This window comes from Phaseolus vulgaris, chromosome 11 (genome assembly GCF_051622355.1).
Source record: "Phaseolus vulgaris cultivar YP4 chromosome 11, ASM5162235v1, whole genome shotgun sequence".
Taxonomy (NCBI): Eukaryota; Viridiplantae; Streptophyta; class Magnoliopsida; order Fabales; family Fabaceae; genus Phaseolus; species Phaseolus vulgaris.
This window is the reverse complement of record NC_143508.1, coordinates 48792138-48814789: the sequence shown is the minus strand read 5'-3', so window position 1 is coordinate 48814789 and position 22652 is coordinate 48792138. Positions and strand designations below refer to the sequence as shown.

Here is a 22652-nt window from a genome sequence, read left to right as displayed (position 1 = left end):
TTTACAATTCAAGCTTGTAGAAACATTATTGATACTGATTTTGGATTTAATTATTTATTTACTTGAATGCGCAGCATATTGGTCAATCTCCCCTTCCTGCTTATGAACCTGCATTTGATTGGGAAAATGAGAGGGCATTGATATTTGGGCAAAGGATACCGGAAACTCCTATATCGCAGTATGGCATTTGTGAGATGTATTTTCTGAGTAGAGTATATTTTGATCTTCTTTTGCTGTTGTTTTTGGCCCAACTAAGTTTTTCTTTGTCATTCCTTTTCTGATTGGCATCTCAGTGGAATGAAGATATCTGTAAAAGTTCAGTCTTTACAATTTCAAGCAGGATTGGTTGGTGAGTGTTATGTTGTTCATATTGGTGGGATAAGGTGGTAGACATATTGCTTCATGTCTTTGTGCAGCTGTCAATGCTATGACATTTAATTTTAGTGTTTATGCTGAGAGTGGGTTCAAGTGTCTGATACAGTGCTCTGTTCTCTTGATTTGTAGAGCCCTTTTATGGTACAATTTGCTTATACAATAGGGAGAGAAGAGAAAAGTTGTCAGAAGACTTTTACTTTCATGTCTTACCGACAGAAATGCAGGATGTAAGCTATTCAAATTAATTTTTGTGGATTTTTAATATATGAAATCAATGGGTGATTTTGAAGTGACCATGATTTACCCCTTTCCCTCGTTTTTAACAATTGCCAGGCCAAAAATACATATGAACCTCGTGCAGTCTTTTACTTAGATGCACCATCTGCTTCAGTTTGTTTGTTAATCCAGTTAGAAAAGCACACTACTGAAGATGGCGGGGTTACTGCTTCTGTTTATTCACGTAAAGATCCAGTATGTATTGCCATTTTTCCCCTTTGTTATTTTTGTGTGCTTTAGCTAAGAATTTTGAGCAGATCATCCACTATTATGTGTGTACGTAAAGTATGTAGGAGCAGCCTTTGGACCCCAAAAGGGGTGTGTCATCAATTTATTAAAGATTGGCAATTCATTAAAGTGAAATCTCAATTCTTGAATAGCAACCCATGGTACTCTCTTTAAAAGAAGACCTCGAGTAAAAGGACTTAAGCTTTAAAAGGCTATAGTTCATACTTACTGCTTAATATGAAGCCCAAGACTTCTTCAATTTAAATCCAAACTAATCTTGATAATGACATTTTTGTATTTTTTTTAAAGCTGTTTCATTTCGTCATAAATGAACCGCATGGATGCCTTCTCATTTGAATTAGCCAATAAAGCACTTTTATTGGAGGATTAGTGTTCCTTTAGGAAAGCCCAATAGTTTTCCCAAACCTGTTATCCACTACCATATTTTCCACTGACTTCCATCCATCCTAAAAAGGTGGCAAAGCAAGCTACAAGTCTCCAAATCTCCCCCTTTTGTAAGGCGTTGCAATAGAGAAGGGGAGAAGTCCTTTAATTGGTATATCTTGTAGTTTTTTTTGTCTTTTTGGTATTGTCTCATGATTTGGTATTTTCTTCACAAAGTCCTCCAACATAAACTCAATAGCCTTGAAAAGTATTCAATACACCCTTTTCCTGTTCTCAATGAACATCTCTTCAGCAGGTTTCTAGTTTGCCATTGTGTGTCAATAAAAGGACTATGTTTTGTCAACCAATCTTTTCAACAATGCCATTAACTATCTTAAAAGATTATGCTTGCTGTTTCTTATAGGTGAGATGTATCGATAGATTTTGAGAAGACAGTTCTCTTAGATAATGTTTGGTTATTCAATGGTGATCGAAATGGAATGGAAGTCCATTATGTTGTTTGGATACTTTATGTGTAAAAGTTATAGCATGAACTTTTGTTCTAGCCGATAAAAAGAATGAACTTCTGTTCTAATTTCGCTTATGCTTTTTCATCGCTCCTTCTCCAAATCTCCATCTTCATCTCTGTGCATCTCTACTTAGTTACCTTGTTGGAAAGTTGAGTGTATAGATTGTGGGTTGCTCCTATTGCAAAAACAACCAGCAATAGTTGTGACTTATTGCTCCTCTATTTTATTTGTCACTGAATGGGGTATTTGGGAATAATGTGAAACAAAGGGGGAACTTAAAAGTTAAAAAGGTTCATTTGGATGGTCTGAATAAATTCATAGGCGAAGGAATTGTTGGAACGATGGAAGAGAGGGCTTACTTATTAGCAAATGGCCTATATTGTGGGAGGAAGAAGCATGTACTCTTAGAGGGAGGAAAACACAATTAAAGGACTAATTTTCTTGTAAATCAACTGAACCCCAAAATTGGGGTGGGGGATGGGAATAGGTTTTGAAGCATAGCAATTCAAGTACAGGGTTTCTACTGTGCGCCCATGGATAAATGATAATAAGATAAGAAAAGGAAGTTAATATTGGGAAAGAGAGTGTTTATTATGTCAAAAACTCAAAAGGTAATTCAATACATTATTTTTTAGGCTATTCAAGCATTTAATAGGTGGTTATATTTAAAACTTTTTAACACTGTCCGAGGTCGCACAATACACAGTCCCATTTATGTAATCTAAAGAATGGTACACATTACAACTTGATTTCATTCCTCTCCATTCTCCATTCCTTCAATCTAAATAAAGCCTTAGAGCCATTCACTGAGAAATTTAATATGGTCTTCCTTTCCTTAATATTCTTCACCCCAAAGGTCATGATGTTGCATTCTGGTTTCTTCCAATAAGCTATATAATAGCTTCCATGGTCAAATTCATTTGTTGAATCTAATATTTGGACTCTCATCTCAGGATAGGATGGTGGCTTAAGTCCTGTGCCATATCTTGCAATCAATTCCAAGTTATGGAATTCATCACTCCTTGCCTCATTGAATGGTATGATATGGCATTGTGGAGAAGAGAAGCAATTTATTGACATGCTTCCTCTTTCTAATTCTTCTTAAAAATGTGATTTAATGTAGATTGATTGCTTACTCTTCTTGTCATAAAAGTTTTGCTATAGCTCAACCATCTCATTCCCTTTTCTTTTTTCACCAACCTTTTACATACTCACCATTGGTGTTTGATTTCCTAATTAATCTCTTGTGCTTACCATTACCCACATTTCTTTCTTTACTTCATCAGAAACAAATTTGCATGCTACAACCACCTTTGTTTCCTTACTCTGTGGCCTTTGATGCTTCATTTGATGAATCCATTGGTTATTTATTATCTTGAAACAATGTCTGTATTTATTTATTTTTCTTGCATCTCTGGCGATTGAAATATGGTTCCATTTCACTTCTATGTCCAAGAGAATTCTTGTAAACTACAGAACCCCAACTCAGCATCACATGGGTTGCTACCACCACCATAAGCTGCTTTAGCATTCCCTTTACGCAGCACTGAAACCGAGAAGGCAGGAGAAGATACAAGCAAAAGAAAAAAGAGAAACCCAGTTTGAGTCATCACAGCAGCTTAATTGTTAGAAGTTGCTTTAATGGAAAGCATCTGAAACAACACATAGAGAAGATCAAAGTACAGGCAGGTGAGGGAGCAGCCTATCGAAAAAGGCAGAGCCATAGCAGGAAAGACAAATCGAACCTTGAGAAGATGCAGATTGGAACAAGAAGACATGTGGTTCTTGTGTGAGGCAAGTCAAAATGTAGGAAGAAATAGGATCAGATTCCCTTTTTTCCCCTCTAGAAGTGGGCTTTCTAAATAGCACACTGGATCAACCAATCCCACTAGAACCAGTTTCAGTTGGTTATTTATTTTAATAATGGTATCAAGATTATAGGAAAGACAGCGTATGATTTCACAAGATGAAGATATTGACCATCCTCCTTGGATCTGCACTTTATATAGGGAAACTGTGAAAAGGGTTAGGAGAAGAGTGTAAAGGGAGAGCAGGAGTGTAATTTCCTTAACCTGGGACTTGAAGATGCATTGAAACCATATGTTGCAGCAGGAAAACAGATTAAAAAAGAATGTGAGCCTAGGCACTTGAACTAGGCTTTTAACTAAGGACATTAATATGCTTCTCTTCATTCTCCTTTCATCTTCTACTTTTGGTCTTGGACAATTAAAAAATGGAGGAAAGACTTTATCTTTTTTTATTTAATTTTTTTGGATTGGTGTTCACAGGATGCTAGTAACAAAATTTAAATTATTAGTTGAAAAGGGAGCAGGGTGTAAACTGCATTTTCTGGCTTATACTTTCATATTTCTCTCTCTAGAAATCAATATGTTCCATGAATTTTTTCTTGCTTAATGTGGTTCTTGCTTATTTAAGTGTATAATTTACAGGGTGACTCTTGTGTGTGTTTGAAATGATTCATTGAATGGGCTTTTAACATTCACTTCACTTGGACAGGTGCACTTGACTGAGAGAGAGAAGCAAAAACTGCAGGTGTGGTCTAAAATCATGCCTTACAAAGAGTCCTTCGCATGGACCATTGTATCATTATTTGATAGCAGTATTGGTGCAGCTTCAGTAGGGCCTGCTTCCCCAAGCAGCCCTCTTGCTCCAAGTGTATCTGGTTCAAGTTCTCATGAAGGTGTTTTTGAGACTAGTGCAAAAATGTCTTTAGATGGAAAGCTGAGTTACTCTAATGGAAATTCTGTGGTAGTTGAGGTTTCAACCTTAAACAAAGTCAAAGAATGCTATACGGAGGAATCACTTCAGGTGTGCGTTTCAGGTTTCCTGTCTTTGATTTTGTTCATCAAGAATAAATTTTCTTACTTAATTTGCTGAAGAAAATAGATATTTGGTGAATTGCTTGTGTTAGTAGGCACCCTGCAGCTCTCTATTATTGATAATTATTCAGATTGAAGTACATTGATAGTAAAAATAGAAAATATAACCCTATAATGTTAATTGCCTTATAAATTAGTATAGAAACAGTTTCCAGCAGCAGTAAATATATAATTTGTGATTATAAATAGTACTGATGGATCTGAACAGTCATATAACCTCCTTTTAACTGCTAGTCAAGATCCATTTCCAATGACTCTGACTATCATGAGTTGCGATATTACAATTATTCAGCATGCATTAAATATTATTTATTTATTGAATCTTCCTGTTATAGGTTTTCATTATTTATTGTTTCATTGGTTTTCTGATATGCACTGTATTACAATTATTTAGTATGCTTTAAATATTTATTTATTTGGGTGTTGTTTTTCTGCTCTTCCATCAGATTAAAATGTTAATTTGTGATTGCATCGTCCTCTATGATCAGTTGCTTGTTTTATTCAATTTATGTAATTTAAATTTGTGTTTTTTATAATTATAGAAGTAAGAAGCAGATCCCATATAATCAAGAATATCTAGGTTATATATGTTTTATTAGGAGCATTTTTATTTGTCATATCTTTATTCGTAGAGGATATCGAATCTCCTCTATTTATTGGCTCGGTTCCTTTTTGTCAATATAAATAAACCATTCGTGCTATTTGAGAAACACAGTTTTCAGCTCAATGTCCCCCTCTCTCTCTCTCTCTCTCTTTCATATAGTTTAACAGTTTTAATTGGTCTTATTTTTTGGGTTTCTAAAGGTTGTCTAATCTAGGTTTGGTCTATATGACACTGCTGTGCCTCTTATATTATTAAGTCTCAACTTTTGGTAGATGTGCATTTTTCTTTTATCGAGAAGACAGACTTCTATGATTGCTATGTTTAAAATAGTAGTGGTAAACTCTAATATGTTCTTTGTGTCTGCTATTTCATGTAAAATCTCTAGGATCCTAAACGTAAGGTGCACAAACCTGTCAAAGGTGTTTTGAGGCTGGAAATTGAGAAGCACCAGATTTCCCAAGCTGATCTGGAGAACGTGTCTGAAAGTGGTAGTATAACCAATGATTCTGTTGACCCAGGGGATCGTGTTGCTGATTCACTGTCTGGAAAGTATACTAGTAATGGTTGTGATGATCCTCAGGGTAGCATCCTCAGGGTAGTATCTCCAGCTTCCGGAAATGGAGCAACTCAACATGGAAATTCAGATTTTAATGCTGAAGATGTAAGTATTATGTCTTTTGATCGAGTTGACAGCCTTTAGCTAGCAGATTGGATTAGTTTTATTAGAGTAGAATTTACTTTTTTTTATAGAATTAATAATAGATTTTGTCCTAGAAGTGAATTTGTTGCTGAGTTCTGGTTGATATTTTCTTTAGACTCGGTTTTTGCATGGAAGATAGTGGTATGTATGGATATTTTAGTTTGTGATCATGGAGACAGCTTTATAGTGTACTGTACCCTGATGTTAAGTTTTATCATTGTTTAGTAAATTAAGAGAACAAAGTTACTAGCTATTAAAAGATAGTAACTCTTGCATTGTCTCCCCAAATGCAGTATTAATGATGTGGGGTGTACATGTAGAACTGTCCTAAATTGGACATATCTGCTCTGGTTCCATTATTTAATGGTTTATGTCTTACTCATAGCAGAAGACGAACTTTATATATAATCTTGAACCACTTAAAGGAGGGCTAAATTTTCAAAACCTGGTCTTTCTTTCTTGGTTGTCACTTCTCATGTTGTTCACTTTACTAGGGATCTTTTAATCTTACAGGTCTATTTTTTTTTATCAGTAATACTTACAGGTCTATGTTGTATTTGGTTAAGACAATAATGTCAGCACTGCTTAATTTTGCTATGGTGATGATACTGTGGTATTGTGTAATTCTATTTATATATGCTGGTCCTCTGCTAATGTGCTTTACACTGATTAACATATAGTTCCATGCTTTTGACTTCCGCACTACAACAAGAAACGAGCCTTTTTTACAACTTTTTCACTGCCTGTATGTGTATCCGTTGACACTAAGTTTGGGTAGGAAAAGGAATTTGTTTATTCGGGTTGAACTCAGGGAGGATGATGCCGATATCCGTAGGCAGCCATTGGAGGTAATGTCCTGTATTTTGTTTTCTTAAGGAATTTCATTGCTCCTTCTAAACTTTCTTCTTATTTGTTTTTTGTGTGTAACTCAATCTTCTCAGGCAATATATCCTAGAGATCCAGGTCTGGATGCCTCTCTTCAGAAGTGGAGTCACACCCAAATCGCTGTTGGAGCTAGGGTTGCATGCTACCATGACGAAATTAAACTTTCCCTCCCTGCTATGTGGACACCAACGCACCACCTTCTATTTACTTTATTTCATGTTGATCTGCAAACAAAATTAGAAGCTCCGAAGCCAGTAAATTCATTCACGCATTCCACTCAATTTTTATTTTTTTCACTGCTTTCATTTTACCACTTGTGTCTGGGGCTGAATATTGATTGTTCGGAATTATAATTATTTACAGGTAGTAGTTGGATATGCAGCTCTTCCTTTATCTTCCCATGCTCAGTATGTTTTCTTAATTTGGTCTTTTTTCCTATGGTTACGCTTAAATGTTAATATTAACCAATGATAGTTCTTGGCTGGTTGCTGTTGCTTAGTGAACTAAAATGTGCTGGTTACCATATAATTCTCTATTACTATTCAAATTACACTTGAACTACGTAGGAAAACAAGAAATAGTTTTATTGATAGCCATCACACTGGTTGCATTCTCGGCTCTTCTATTTGTAGGAATCAACATCTCTAAAATAAGGAAATAAAATATGCTGAAATAAATAGGAAGATTCTAAAGATATTTTTGTCGTAATAAACATTGTTTACAATAAACATGGTACGAACTAGTTTTGTCTTGAAAGCATGGTGCATAGTTGGTTCTGTACTTTGTGGCCAAAAAGTTTTCTTTTCTTTTCCATCATTTTAGTAGAGTTTTTTAAGTAGAAGTACTACCATAAAAATTGTCATCAAACATGCACTTATGCTCCTAACTTGGTATATGGTAGCTTATACTTTTATTGTTCTATACAGGCTGCGGTCTGAAATAAATCTTCCAATTATGAGAGAGTTGGTTCCTCATTATCTCCAGGAAGCAGGACGGGTGTGTTTATTACTGTACACGTATATGTTAATTAACCTTCATGTGTTACTTGTTTGTTATTCCTTTTCTCTTTGGGTTCTGTGAACCAATGGTATGTTTGGACGAAGGATAGGAAGGTTTGCTTTGGTTAAGAGTTGTATAAAAGGTGAAGAAAGTGAGTGTTCCTCATGTAATTGTTCAAGACCTCCCTTATAAGTTATACCTACTTGAGACTGCAAAATAGAAACATGTCTAATAGAGTTCAATGATTTTGTCGCTAATCCATTAATTTATATGTATCTCACATCAGTAGTGAAAACAAAAAGTTAAACAAATCTAACAAGTTAACTTATTCTAACGAGTTAAATCATTTACATAAGTTTAGCAATACTGTTAGGTTAGGACCCAATTGCAATGTATAGGAGGTGGGTCCTAAACTTCCGTATTGGAAATATGAAATTCTAATGTTGGGTTTACAAGGCCTTGCAATCTCCCACTACAATGACATTTTTAATTTTGACAATTTTGGAGGATATTAAATATTCCAAAAAGAAACAAAACTTATTAGAATGCGGCTTCATGCATTAGTTCATGTAATATGGTTGTCTAATTTTTGTAAATTTGTAATGATGATTACTGGTCTTGTGAATTGTATTTTACTGCAATTGATTTAATGTGGCTCTAGATTGGTTTCTATTATTATGTTTGAATTTTGAACTCAATACTTATTTTATATTATGAGTTCTTATTTATGATAGGAGAGATTGGATTATTTGGAAGATGGGAAAAGTGTCTTTAGATTGCGTTTACGACTATGTTCTTCGTTATACCCTATCAATGAGCGTATTAGAGATTTCTTTCTTGAATATGATCGGCACACTCTTCGAACAAGTCCACCGTGGGGTTCTGAACTTCTGGAGGTATCATTCTTGTCTAGCAGTATTTTTGTGAATTTTGGTGTTTTTGTTTATTCTGGATTTGTGTGTATGTACATGGTATATGTTGTACTCATTTTTGGGGGCTACTTTTTTGCTTTCTATCTTTAACTGGACAGGACATATTGGATCCTTCTGACTGTGTATGCATACTAGCTACGTGCTTCATTATAATGTGTCATAGCACTCTCTTGTTATAAGTAATTGTTTTCAGTAGTGCAGAAAGGAAAAAAATTGTTGATGGAAACCATAGATTAGCTCTCTCTCTGCTTTTCATTGTTTTCCACTCATATGTTGGTAAAACTTTATTGTTTTTTTACAGCTTATTGGAGATCCTACATTGATTAGTGATATGACTAAAATAGAGTATACAAGTGTAGCGGGACCCTCATCTGACATTTTTAAGATGGTATTAGAGCCTATCCTATAATTATTAAAAGGGCCACCTGCCATATTATAAATGCACCAAGCTCAATAGTGATGGGTGTGAGGGGGATGCGCTGGTAAAAACCTAAGTCTCATATTGACCAGAGTTAAAGTCTGACAATAATAGATATAAGTGCGGGAAAACCCTTCCCTATTAGTTGGTTTGTATCATTCAATTAGATCTATACTCAAATTTTAAGATAATACCAAAACTTATCCTAGCAAGTCTTGTTAGGCCTATTTGACCAACTGCTATTTGGCCATTATAAGACTATTTTGTAGATGTATAGTCTTACAAACTTCATCATACTCAAGATTTCAAATCCTTATTTTTGAAGGTGATGTTGAAGATCCTATATCGACTAGTAAAATGACTAATATAGAAGGTGTAAGTGGGGAGTTAATCGTCACATTTTATGCCGGCTTTGTAGATTGATTTAGGTGTAAGTGGGATTCTTAGATAAATTTATAGATTTAGCTTAAATTTCCTTTATGGGACAATATTTATAGGAAAATGAAAGGTTAGAAAATAATAGCTCTTGATGGTATCTCAGTTCTCCATTGACCATCTCTCAGGTTTCTTTACACGTAACATCTTTCCAAACTGTTCCAACAGGACCCTTTTAATGAATTATAAACATTTCAATATAACAATGTAAAGATAAAGATGTCTACCTATAATAATGAAAAGATAAACAGGTCAGCACTCCTAACCTTTCAATTGATAGTGAAGAAACTTCACCATCTTTAGTATCACATGTCCCAATAGAGGAGTAAAAAAAAGGACAAGATCATTGCAGTGATTTTTTTTTTGTTAATATATTTTTTTCTGTTTTATTACATTTGGTTCTACCTTTTCTAAAGGAACGAAATTTTATCACCTTTTAAAGCCCTTGTTTCTATTATGTACGTTTCATAAAAACTTGTGGTACTATTCATACATATGGCAAATGGCACCTTAGTATTATATCTAATTTGCATTTTCACACCAAAGGGATTGAAGCTTGGTCAGCATTCATTGCTCGTCTTCATATGTGGAAAATCATCTTTTCTTGTTAGAATGGGGTTAGCAACCTCTTAGTTATTTGTAAACAGATTGTTGACTGTCTGATGCTCTCGATACTGTGTGTTTTCTTTTGTATTGTATACATATTTCACAGGTTTCTCTCTTAAAATGATTAATTAAGATTCACTTATTCTGGATGCAGGCTATTAATAGTTTGAAGAATGTTGATTCCACTGCTTTGCTTCAGTTTCTTCACCCAATTCTTAACATGCTACTTCATCTTATTGGCAATGGCGGAGAAACACTCCAGGTTTGCACATGAGTTAGTTCTATTTTTTGGTTATAATATTTGTTAAAAGCGGCTTGGATCCCTTTATATTTTCTTGGCTAATTCTCTCTCTCGCTCTCTCCTTTCATTACACATTTGGTTTGCTTCTTTTGTGATATTTACCTTTCCACTATTGTTTTCAGGTTGCTGCATTTCGGGCCATGGTTAATATTGTAACCAGGTATGCCTTTTACCTATATTTGATCCAAGTGAAATGAATTGCATTAGATGTTTGAAAACAAACTAAGGGGCTGTTTGGTTTGAAAAATGTTCCATGTTTTCACTTTTAGCAACAGCTCTTGGTATTTTCACACACACACACACAGACATATATATATTATATCTTTCATTTGTTTTTGGGAGCTCTTGTTCTTTGATTTGTACTTGGAATTTTTGTTTAGGCTCAACTTATTACTACTAAACAAGCTTGTAAGCTGAGAACTACTGAGGCCTTATAAGCTCTATATAAGTTATATCTGTAGTTGATGTGAGACTATGCCGTCTTGCAATCAGGATAGTCCCATAGACAACAGTTAAGGCTCACTAGGGGAGACCACAATTACGGTGGCTTTCCAACAGAGTTGCTATACCATAGTTTTATTTGCTTAATAATGACTATGCTTCAAGTACATTGTTTGTGTCTGAGATCCTTAATTGAGGCACACCTTTGCTTATAGAGGTATTAAGAACTTCAAATACAGTTTGTTGGTTAAATCTGTTTGAAGGACAGAATTTTGGGCAACCAGAAAGTATTTGTTATCTTTGTTATTAATTGTAGTTCATGGTATTTGTTTCACATGCAATTAGTAAATAGGTGTGCAATCTGTCTCACTGTGTAGCCAGATATGCAAAATGGAAAATAAGAAGGGAAAAAGACACATGAATTCATAGGCATTAAATCTTTAATTTGACAATTGTTTATATCCTTTTAACGTTGTGGTAAATTTTACTTAGATTTTGTATCTGTCGTTTGTAATATGTGAGTTTTAATGTAGGGTGCAGCAGGAGTCAGTTGATGATGCTGAAAGAAATCATTTTCTAGTCAACTATGTTGATTGTGCTTTTGATGATTTTGGTGGTCGTCAACCGCCTGTATACCCTGGACTGTCCACTGTTTGGGGAAGCTTGGCACGAAGTAAGGTACTGGCATGCTCTTTTTTTTTATTGGCAGTACTGGCGTGTTCACTAGCATTTGTTTATTCCTCTACCCCTTGTTGGTTGTTGTTGAATAGGGGATATTGTTTTGTTGTACAACTTATATAAAATCTGTTTTTGGGGTAGCTTTAGGTTAAGGAATATAGGTTGAAGCCTTCCTCTTCGAGATACTTATCCTATATATATAAACATACATTAGCTCATAAAGCGGTCAATAAATTCTATTATGACAGCTGGAGTTAGTTAGTTAGGCTTCAGTTTTAGCTTGTAGTATAAGCTATCTGTGTGTAAGATGAATATAATTAAGATGTGCTCCCTAATTTTTAATTTTTTATTCGTTTAACTTTCAGTGTTTGGATGAATTTCATGCTATCGTAAGATGTTATTACCTAACAAAATCAGCTAATTAGCATTAGTATGATTTCTCAAATATATGTTTCTTTTCACCCTTCAAGGTAGTGAATAAATTTGGTTAATATTGCAGGCCAAAGGGTATCGTGTTGGACCTGTGTACGATGATGTTTTGGCTATGGCTTGGTTTTTTCTGGAGTTAATTGTTAAATCAATGGCATTGGAGAAGACTCGCCTCTTCTATCACAGCCTTCCAATAGGTACCTTTTAAAGCCTGTTTGATCAATGTAGGGTCTTTTATAAAATTTTAATCCTTTTAAATTCTCCAAATAATTTATTTCTAATATTTATTCTACTAAGAAGAATATGGGTATAATTAGAACTGGGGAAACAAACATGAAAGTATATGTAACCATTCAATAATTTTTTTATTGGATGAAAGATAATTTAGATAGAAAAATACGAGATGAAAGTGTAAATTGTATTTCTAAGAAGCCAAGTTATGATGAAAATATAATATATGCAACTAATTATAGCTCAGTGTGTATCCTAACTAACGAAACTAACTTCGTCCAACAAACAGTTAAGTAACAGCTTGACTTTTTACAGTATAATACAAATCAAAATTATACAATACTCTGATATTGGATAATTTTTTCTCGAAGCACAGTTTAATTAGAAGTTTCTCTTAGAAAGATTATATTTACAAAAAATATTTTAATTCAATTTTGTCTGTGTACATTAACATTAGTGTAACATATATTTCTAAAACACGGGAGAATATGGATTGTTTGACTGCCGTTTTATTGTTCAATTTTTGGTAAAATTTGTTGCAAATAAGCATACAGTATAAATCATCGATTGGATTAATAAAAACCACATTATATATAACGCAGTGCTCCAGTCTCTCTCCATTTAGATTTTAGGTACTGAACTTTGATTTTTTCTTGGTCTTTCTCTACATTTTTCTGTTGTGCCTTCATCTGAACAAGTCTTCCTATAATCCCATCTGTTATTCGTTCATGCATATTGATTTTCGAATCACATTTATTATTTTATTCCACTTCTTTTTCTACTCTATATGTCCATATCTGGTTTTCTTGGCACCTTGAAGTTAGCCAAGTTTTGAAAACTGAGGTCTACATGTATTTGTCTCATCATATGTTAGGCCTGTGGTCAAACACTTTCATAATACCTTTTTGTAACAAAATGGACTTTACAGTAGAGAAGTGAACAGTGAACACACTTATTTATCTTTAATAGATACAAGTATGCAACTAACTGGTTTAGTATTATCTTGTTTGGTTGTCCCTGTTGCTGTTTATGCGTATTAGATTCACTGGAAAGGTTTTGTTTATTTTGTTTGCAAGTCAAATTAATGACATCAAAATTTAGAACTACACTATTTCTTAATTGGCTTAGCTTCTGGCTTGAATGTTGATCTTCATTCCTTTTTTCCTTTATTTTGAAAAGGTGAAGATATCCCACCAATGCAGTTGAAGGATGGTGTGTTCAGATGTATAATGCAGTTGTATGATTGCCTTCTTACTGAAGTGCATGAGCGCTGTAAGAAGGGTTTAAGCTTGGCAAAACGCTTGAATAGTAGTTTGGCTTTCTTTTGTTATGATCTTTTATCCATCATTGAGCCACGACAGGTTTTTGAGCTGGTATGTGTTTATGTCTTTGCTCCCCATGTTTGTATATATTTGCATTTTTTTTTTAACTTTTAAAAATAGCTTATGCATATCAACTATAAAATAAGACTTTCTATTTCTAACTACCATAAGACACTCCCTTTTCAGTCTGTGTTACTGTACACTGTTTTTCTTGAACTTATTCTAAATTACATGATCAACTATAATGATCAGCTTGCAGATATTTTAACTAAGTCTTGAAGTCTTTGAGGGCCTAAAATTCGGGTTATATGTTCCAAGCTTGGTACATAAAATTTAAAATTGAGGGGGATTGTTTAATAATTGTTTATTATTTGTTGTATATAGCTTTTAAAAAGCTTTCCTTTTTGGATGTATCTAGTTTTAGAGTTATATCTGTAGCATTTCCCTTGTATTCTACATGTTCTGTCTTTTTATTATGTGTGTGTATCTATCTATCAGTGTTATAAAAAAAATCAGCTAGGGTGGTGCCATGATGTGGAAATTGGTGGTGGAGTTGTAACTTGCCACCGTAACATGGCAATGGTGATGCGGGTTTTCCATGGTAGCCCATCGTGGTCGCTTTGGGTGGCGCTGACTGAGATGGAGGAAATTGAATCATAGAATGGCAAGAAAGTCCAGAGAATATTATCAAATTTGTGACCCCTTTGGAGAGGAGGAAGAAGTCTGGAGTCAGTGCAACCTGACTCAGACCCGAAGCAAAAACCCTAATTTTTAAAAAAGTAGGTGTTGGTCCTTTATAACCCAACCTAAGCCCAATAAATTAAAAAAAAACAAAAAAAAGAGTTTAGTCATAAACCTGACCCAAACCATGTCCAAAATTAAAAGAACCTACCCTTAAATGAACGTAGTGGCAGACCTGTTCTGCCACCTTCAGCAACCGGTGACACTGCTACCACGGACCTATTCCAGCACCACTGTTGAGAAGCAGTGTCACCATTGCCATTGCAACACCTGCAATCTGTTTTTTTTTCTTTCCGTTATTTCTTTTATCACTCTCTTCTATCCTTATTTTTTCTTCATTGTTCTACTCAATACTCTTTTTCTGGAAAAATGACCCCCTCAATACTCATTCTCTAAAGTTGAAGAGCAAAGAGAAGAATGAATGTCTTACACCTTGTTTTTAGGAGGAGCTGAGGATTAAAAATTTAGAACATTTATCTTTTGTCGTGTCATTATTTGAAATCTTGAGCTTGATGATGTTTTGTTTTAATTTTATTGTTATTTGAATTTTTAGACTTACTATTTATTAATAGGTTGTTTTCATTATTTTTGAACAAAAATAATATTTCTTGTTGTAAAAAGGGGATTATTAGAATGGAAATATCCTGATATCAGTATTTAGGAGAAGTATACCTAGAATCTACACATTCATTCCACCAGATTTTATTTCCTATTTTAAGAGAATGTAATTGTTACAAACAGAGTAGTTGAGAATCTAATTTGCATGTAGTTGAAGAAGAGTATATGCCCTAGTAAGGCTTGTGTTTTTTGTTTTTGTCTTATACATACTGTGTATCATGAAAAGATAGTTAGTAGGAAAATTGTTTGTGTTTATAATTATGTTCATTATATTAGTATTTTTTTTTAATTATGTTCACCATTTAAAGTTTATACTTTTGTTTTCTAATTTTGTGATTGTAATGGTTGCTTTTTTTTTTTCTTTTTTTTGTGTGCATGCTAAATATTGTTTTGATTGGGAAGTGTTTTCTCTTGTATTTCGGTGTTCTTTCCCTGAATTTTTGCCTTGCTTTAATTCTGCTATTTAATGCAAACTTAATTGTGTGGCAGGTATCGTTATATCTTGACAAGTTCTCCGGTGTATGTCAATCAGTTCTTCATGAATGCAAACTTACCTTTTTACAAATAATATGTGATCAAGATCTTTTTGTGGAAATGCCTGGAAGGGACCCTTCAGATAGGTACTTTATGATGTTTTATTCTTAACACAGATAGTAACTTCACAAAAATCATAAAGCATGTGGTCAGATTTTTTAATCAGTTTTTGATCTACTATTATATGAACTCCTATCAATACTGTTTATTTATTATATCAGTTTTAGTATACCTATGATGAGCTGTCTGATTGGACATGGTTTTCTTTCAATGTGACATGTTGATACTCTATTGAACTGGAAGGTGGTAATAAATAAAACTTATTGGAACATATGGAATAACATGTGTTTACTTGTGATATATTAATGTACTGGTGTAAGTGTTCTCTGGGGAAACTCTGAAATTTTATATTTCAATTCTATTGGTATAGGAACTACCTTTCTTCTGTATTAATACAAGAACTCTTTGTTACTTGGGATCATGAAGATGTGTCTTTACGAGCAAAGGTGAGTTTATTTAGATAGGGTAAAATCTTGATTATCATTTGCCTGACCAAAGTTCTATCATTTCTGATTCATCACATAATTTTTGGTATTATCAACCTTGTCTGTTCAATATGTAGGCAGCAAGAATCTTGGTAGTGCTTTTGTGCAAACATGAGTTTGATGTGAGATACCAGAAGCCGGAGGATAAGTTGTATATTGCTCAACTATATTTTCCACTTGTCGGACAGGTGTATAAAGTTATATTAATTATTATTTGCTTACATTTATTATTTTAGTTGAAATATTTGTGTGGAGTTTTGTATTTCCCTGTTCAATTGCTATTCATGTGGATTCCCGTGTTATAGTTGAGAAATCTTTCCCTCTTCAGTTATTAAGCTCAATCCATTTCTAATAATATTGTTGCTATACTAACTACTACATACCCTTTTGCTTTTTAGGTTTTGTTCCTACAAGTACTGTGTTGCTATCAGATATCTTGTGAAAAAGAAACTTGATTCTTCATCAATGCTTATCTCATGTGATAGTAGTGTGTGATTGGAATTAGAGTGGTGTGGAGTTGAAGTGAAATTGTGACTAGTGGGAACCATATGATGTTGGGCACAATTGTTTGATTAGTTAATATTTTTTTTAATATGACGTGGTGAATAAATGTGATCCTGTGTTTGCTTAATTATGTTTTCAATTTTTTAAACTGTTTCTTAGTGTGCAATTTCTCTAATATATTATTCTGGTCTTTTCAGATATTAGATGAAATGCCTGTTTTCTACAACCTCAATGCTGTTGAAAAGCGGGAAGTTTCAATTGTAATTTTGCAAATAGTACGAAACCTTGATGATGTATCCCTTGTCAAGGCATGGCAGCAAAGCATTGCTCGGACTAGATTGTTTTTCAAGCTCATGGAGGAATGCTTGCTTCTTTTTGAGGTTACACTTTGTGCTGCAAATTTTCAGTTGTCCAAATCATGTGATTTCTTATTGATTAATTTGAAATTTTGATGTTGTTGAGTATTGGCGCTAATTGGGACAATGTTGCTTTATTTGTCCTCTAATCTTGTTTTTGTCAATTTGTCAATGTTCTGATAACTGTATTGTTTTACAGCACAAAAAACCTGCTGATGGCATGTTACTTGGCTCCAGTTCTCGCAATCCAGTAGGGGAGGCACCTGCTTCCCCTAAGTACTCTGACAGACTTTCTCCTGCGATCAATAACTATCTGTCTGAGGCCTCAAGGCAGGAAGTCAGGGTGAGCGAACTTCTGTAGAGCTGATTAGCCAGTACTTGTACAGAGTTCTAATATGTTTTTCTGTTGTTTGATACCTTTCTACCGCATATAATTGCTTATTTGGCTTAAGTACTGGATGTAGATGTCTGCATTTTGTGTATCTCATTCCTTTTGATTTTCTGGCAGCCCCAGGGAACACCAGATAACGGGTATTTATGGCAGAGAGTAAATTCCCAATTAAGCTCCCCTAGCCAGCCATATTCTTTGAGAGAGGCTCTTGCTCAAGCACAGTCTTCTAGGATTGGAGCATCTGCTCAAGCACTTCGAGAATCTTTACATCCACTTCTAAGACAGAAATTGGTACACTTTTCCTTGTGTAGTTAAATTTTAATTTGTTAATGGGTTATGATTTAAGCTCATTGTTACTTTAGTTTATGGGTCAAAGCTTCGCATGTGGTTATGCACAATTTCAAATTAATCGTCAGCTGCAATGGCTACTGAACATAGATATATTTACTGTTCATTTGAAAAGAATTTCCACCCACTTGTGTGTGTTTCTCGTTTTTTTTTTTTTTTTTCACTTTTGGTAACTAAGTCTACATTTTCTTTTGTTATGGACGTGTATGTATTGTAGGAACTTTGGGAGGAAAATTTGAGTGCCTCAGTCAGTCTTCAGGTTTTGGAGGTGACTGAAAAATTCTCCATGATGGCTGCATCCCACAGCATTGCCACTGATTATGGAAAGCTTGATTGCATAACTGTTGTGTTCATGAGCTTTTTATCCAGAAATCAGCCGTTGACATTTTGGAAAGCATTTTTTCCTGTATTTAACAGTGTTTTTGATTTACATGGGGCAACTTTGATGGCAAGGGAAAATGATCGTTTTTTAAAGCAAGTCACTTTCCATCTCCTCCGGCTTGCAGTTTTTCGAAATGAACACATTAGGCAAAGGGCAGTTGTTGGGCTTCAAATACTTGTGAGGGTATATTTTCTTCTGTTTAAACTTGAAGGATTGTTAGTTCCATTGATTCCATATCCTATTAATCAAATTCTTGTTTTTGGTTTCTCCAATTTGTGCAGAGTTCATTTCATTACTTTGTGCAGACGGCAAGATTAAGAGTCATGTTGATTATCACATTATCAGAGCTAATGTCCGATGTGCAAGTGACTCAGATGAGATCTGATGGAAGCCTAGAAGAAAGTGGCGAAGCACGGCGACTTAGGAGGTCTTTAGATGAAATGAAGGATGAAACTAAAAATTCGTTCCTATTGAAGGAGTGTGGATTATCTGAGAATGCTCTTGTGACCATACCAGAAAAAATTACAGAGAACAGATGGTCCTGGTCTGAGGTGAAATATCTCTCTGATAGCCTTCTTTTGGCCCTTGATGGCAGCTTGGAGCATGCGCTATTGGTGAGTTTTAATTATTGATGCATCATTATAGGCTTTAATTGCAATGAGATCTATTATTCAGAATTGTCATTTATTTTGGTATAACCAATTTGAACTGTGTTTTGTGCTATAATCTGTATTAGAATTACTGAGTCTGCTCTTTCTCTGATATTCATGGAAGATTTTTTTTTGTAATGGATGATGATGAATATTTAATTAGGGCCAGTTTATTTATGCTTGATTTCCAAAAGAAGTGATAATTTTAAGGTCTAAATTTACTTTTAGTCCTTTATGTTTGGTGTTTTTGCGTTTTGGCACGTGAAGTTTTAAACGTTTCAATCTGGTACTTTATTTTTTTGGAAGGTTGCTTTTGGTCCTTTTTAACAAAAACATTATATAGGTTAACTGAGTTGACTCACATGTCCAACCTATTTAACAATTAATTGGAAATGACCGTGATGAACCTATTAAAGAACATGAAGTACCGTAATGAACCTTGCAACAAATTTAAGGTACTTAGTTGAGACGGTTAAAATTCAGTTCATAGACATGTCAGCCAACTACATACGAGATTGAAACTTTTAAAACTTAACATACTGAAACGTAAAATCACCATTAAGGACTAAAAGTAATGTTTAGCATTAATTTAGTAAAGTAAGCAGATTTCTACTTTTTTATGTGTATATCTAATTTGCTTATTTTAAAAGTATGCAGTTTTTTTGTTATTTTAATAAGCAAGTTCTATATGCTTCTCAAATAAGTGACTTTTCTTAAATTGATTATTTTTAATGCACTTATTTTAAGTTTTGTTGGAGATTCCACATCGACTAGGAATAAGGTCAAATTATAAAAGTAAGATACAATTCTCACTTTGCAAGCTGATGTTGCAATCCTTACCTTACCTACCGGTTTTGTAAGGTGAGGTTTATCCCCAGTCCCCACTTATATACTCTAAATTGATTTTATCGCTAGTCAATGTGGGATCTCATCAACTAGGAATGGAGGCAATCCTCATCTTATAACTTGGTTTTGTAAGAAGAGGTCTGTCTCCACTTATATACTATAAATTAACCTTATCTCTAGTCGATATAGGATCTCTAACAAGTTTAAACAAATTGACCTTTAATGTTAGGTCTTTTCTTGTACAAAAGTCAATTTATCTCACCATGTAAGCATTTTAAATGTAAAAGGATCTTGTTCTTCATTGAATGTCCAAACTTAGTTTTTCGTATATATGAATAAATGTGAGATTTATGAATATAAAGCCATTACTTATGCCTTTACCTGACTTTTGAGAGAGATAGTCATGACATGGTATTAAAGCCCATGGTGCTTTCAAAATTCTAATTAAAATTAAAACTAAAGACAAGGTTGCTGGGCTTGTGCATTATCCATTTCTAGCTTAAAGGATTCTTGTAGGAGACATCCGGTTAGAGATCTTATAGAAGTATAAACCATTCATATAGGTGTAAGATTTTCAGGGGATGGTTCGTGGCTGTGATATGTACTAATTAAGGGAAAATACCAGAGAGGCTAAGAATCTTCCAAAATAAATAAAATAGGTTGAAATAAACTAACAAAATTAAGTCCCCATTGAAAATAAGCAAACACGTCTGCAGGAGAAAACAGAAAAAGGAGTCACCCTCTGAGAAAGCAGGCCACAAAAACCTGTTTTGTTAACTTATAGTTACCGAGTTTGTATCAGGATTGATTGTCATGGACAAATAATTTGTCTAAAATGTCTGTTTCAGGCCCCCATGATGACTATGGATAGATATGCCGCCGCTGAAAGCTTCTATAAATTGGCCATGGCATTTGCCCCAGTCCCTGATCTTCACATAATGTGGTTGCTTCATCTATGTGATGCACATCAGGAAATGCAATCTTGGGCAGAAGCTGCTCAGTGCGCTGTCGCAGTTGCTGGTGTTGTAATGCAGGTAAAGGCATTAATTTATATGCACATGAATTGTACAACTTATTTCCTGAAAATGCATAAATTATTGTGATGGACATATGTAACACTCGGAAATTATTACTGTCAACATGATCTATAAATATTGATGTATTTTACTGAGGATTTTCAATTATTGATTCTTGGATGTTTTATTTATTGCGTAAAATGTGACCAGACCAGTTATGCTTTGAATTATCATGCTTGTTCTTCCTATCTAAAGACAAATTAAGTTGCAATTTGCTCGTGTCCTTGAACCAATGTTTACTTTGTTTATAGATAGGCTGCCCCCTTCTAGCTGATTTTTTCCCATTTTAGAACATTCGTTTTCTTCATGTTTTGTACTCGATTTTTTCAATGCTTTTATCAGACAATTAAAGCCTAGGTAATAGTGCTAAATAACCTAATACTTATATTTATACTTTGTTAATTATCTACAGTTATAAGATTATTAATTATTTTAGCATTGCAAAATATAAATTTAAGGAAACCAAATTGTAGTGCTCATTCTTTTGACTCTTACAAATACTATTGATATATTTATATTTTAACTAATGTAATGGTTATCCTTTCCAGTTTAGCTACGATTATCATTTTTACTTTATGCCATGGAGGAAGGCTAGCGTAGAGCTGAAAAGTTTCCTCTGGTTTATATTGTAATACTATTTTTCTTACACCATATTTAAATTTTAATGCAGGCCCTTGTTGCCAGAAATGATGGTGTATGGAGCAAAGACCATGTTGCTGCTCTACGGAAGATTTGTCCTATGGTCAGCAATGAGATCACCTCTGAAGCATCTGCTGCTGAGGTTGAGGGATATGGGGCTTCGAAACTGACTGTTGACTCTGCTGTGAAATACTTGCAGCTTGCTAATAAGCTCTTCTCACAAGCTGAGCTTTTTCATTTCTGTGCAAGCATTCTTGAACTTGTAATCCCAGTTTACAAAAGTAGGAGGGCTTATGGACAGCTGGCTAAATGTCACACGTTACTTACCAATATCTATGAATCAATTCTTGAACAGGAATCTAGTCCAATTCCTTTTACAGATGCAACATACTACAGGGTTGGATTTTATGGTGATAGGTTTGGGAAACTTGATAAAAAGGAGTATGTGTATCGTGAGCCTCGTGATGTACGTCTAGGTGACATAATGGAAAAACTTAGTCACATATACGAGTCTAGAATGGATGGTAATCACACTTTGCATATTATTCCGGATTCTAGACAAGTGAAGGCAGAGGAGTTACAGCCTGGTGTCTGTTACCTTCAGATTACTGCTGTTGATCCAGTCATGGAAGATGAAGATTTGGGAAGTAGGAGAGAAAGAATTTTCTCTCTCTCTACTGGAAGTGTTCGAGCCCGGGTATTTGACCGATTCTTGTTTGACACCCCATTTACCAAAAATGGAAAGAATCAAGGTGGATTGGAAGATCAATGGAAGAGACGCACTGTTCTTCAGACTGAGGGTTCCTTTCCAGCTTTAGTAAATAGACTATTGGTAAACAAATCCGAGTCCCTCGAATTCTCTCCGGTAGAAAATGCAATCGGAATGATTGAAACACGAACAGCTGCCTTAAGAAATGAGCTTGAAGAGCCTCGAAGTTCTGAGGGTGATCAACTTCCAAGACTCCAGAGTCTACAAAGAATTCTCCAAGGCAGTGTTGCAGTCCAAGTATGTTTTATTATTGGTAGTCACATATAGTATCTTTTCTGCTGTTTTTATTCTTGAAAAAAAGTATGGTTACTTACAATTATTCTTGATTCTAAAATCCGGACTGGACCGACTTGACTGTAAAACCAGTGACCCGGTTTAGTACTTGGTCCAAATAAACTACTGAACTGGCCTTGACAAAGCATAAAACCTGTTCACATTGCATTGATAAAAAATGCTGAAACACATCTATAAAAAAAATGAAAAGTCAACCAGAGTATATGTCATTTTCTCTTTTATTTTAGATGTAAACTTGTTATTGTGATTTGTTAATAGATATTATTCTGTATTGTTTTGAAACTT

The 22652-nt window shown here is 34.4% G+C and overlaps 1 protein-coding gene across 2 annotated transcripts in view; it reads left to right on the top strand.

Annotated features, from left to right (window-relative positions):
* Positions 1–22652, top strand: part of SPK1 (guanyl-nucleotide exchange factor) — a 55157-nt gene that overhangs the window by 2232 nt on the left and 30273 nt on the right. The window contains exons 4-29 of one of the 2 annotated variants that reach the window (XM_068640711.1): positions 75–178; positions 294–349; positions 505–602; positions 709–846; positions 4311–4622; positions 5683–5958; positions 6678–6845; positions 6939–7136; positions 7246–7289; positions 7809–7878; positions 8616–8777; positions 10427–10534; positions 10696–10733; positions 11548–11692; positions 12192–12318; positions 13532–13725; positions 15523–15653; positions 15998–16073; positions 16190–16300; positions 16814–16996; positions 17172–17315; positions 17481–17654; positions 17929–18276; positions 18375–18707; positions 20438–20623; positions 21336–22310. In XM_068640711.1, the coding sequence (XP_068496812.1) occupies positions 75–178; positions 294–349; positions 505–602; positions 709–846; positions 4311–4622; positions 5683–5958; positions 6678–6845; positions 6939–7136; positions 7246–7289; positions 7809–7878; positions 8616–8777; positions 10427–10534; positions 10696–10733; positions 11548–11692; positions 12192–12318; positions 13532–13725; positions 15523–15653; positions 15998–16073; positions 16190–16300; positions 16814–16996; positions 17172–17315; positions 17481–17654; positions 17929–18276; positions 18375–18707; positions 20438–20623; positions 21336–22310 (4899 nt within the window). The remainder of the gene's footprint in view (positions 1–74; positions 179–293; positions 350–504; positions 603–708; positions 847–4310; positions 4623–5682; positions 5959–6677; positions 6846–6938; positions 7137–7245; positions 7290–7808; positions 7879–8615; positions 8778–10426; positions 10535–10695; positions 10734–11547; positions 11693–12191; positions 12319–13531; positions 13726–15522; positions 15654–15997; positions 16074–16189; positions 16301–16813; positions 16997–17171; positions 17316–17480; positions 17655–17928; positions 18277–18374; positions 18708–20437; positions 20624–21335; positions 22311–22652) is intronic. The other variant, XM_090297254.1, reaches the window with a different exon arrangement.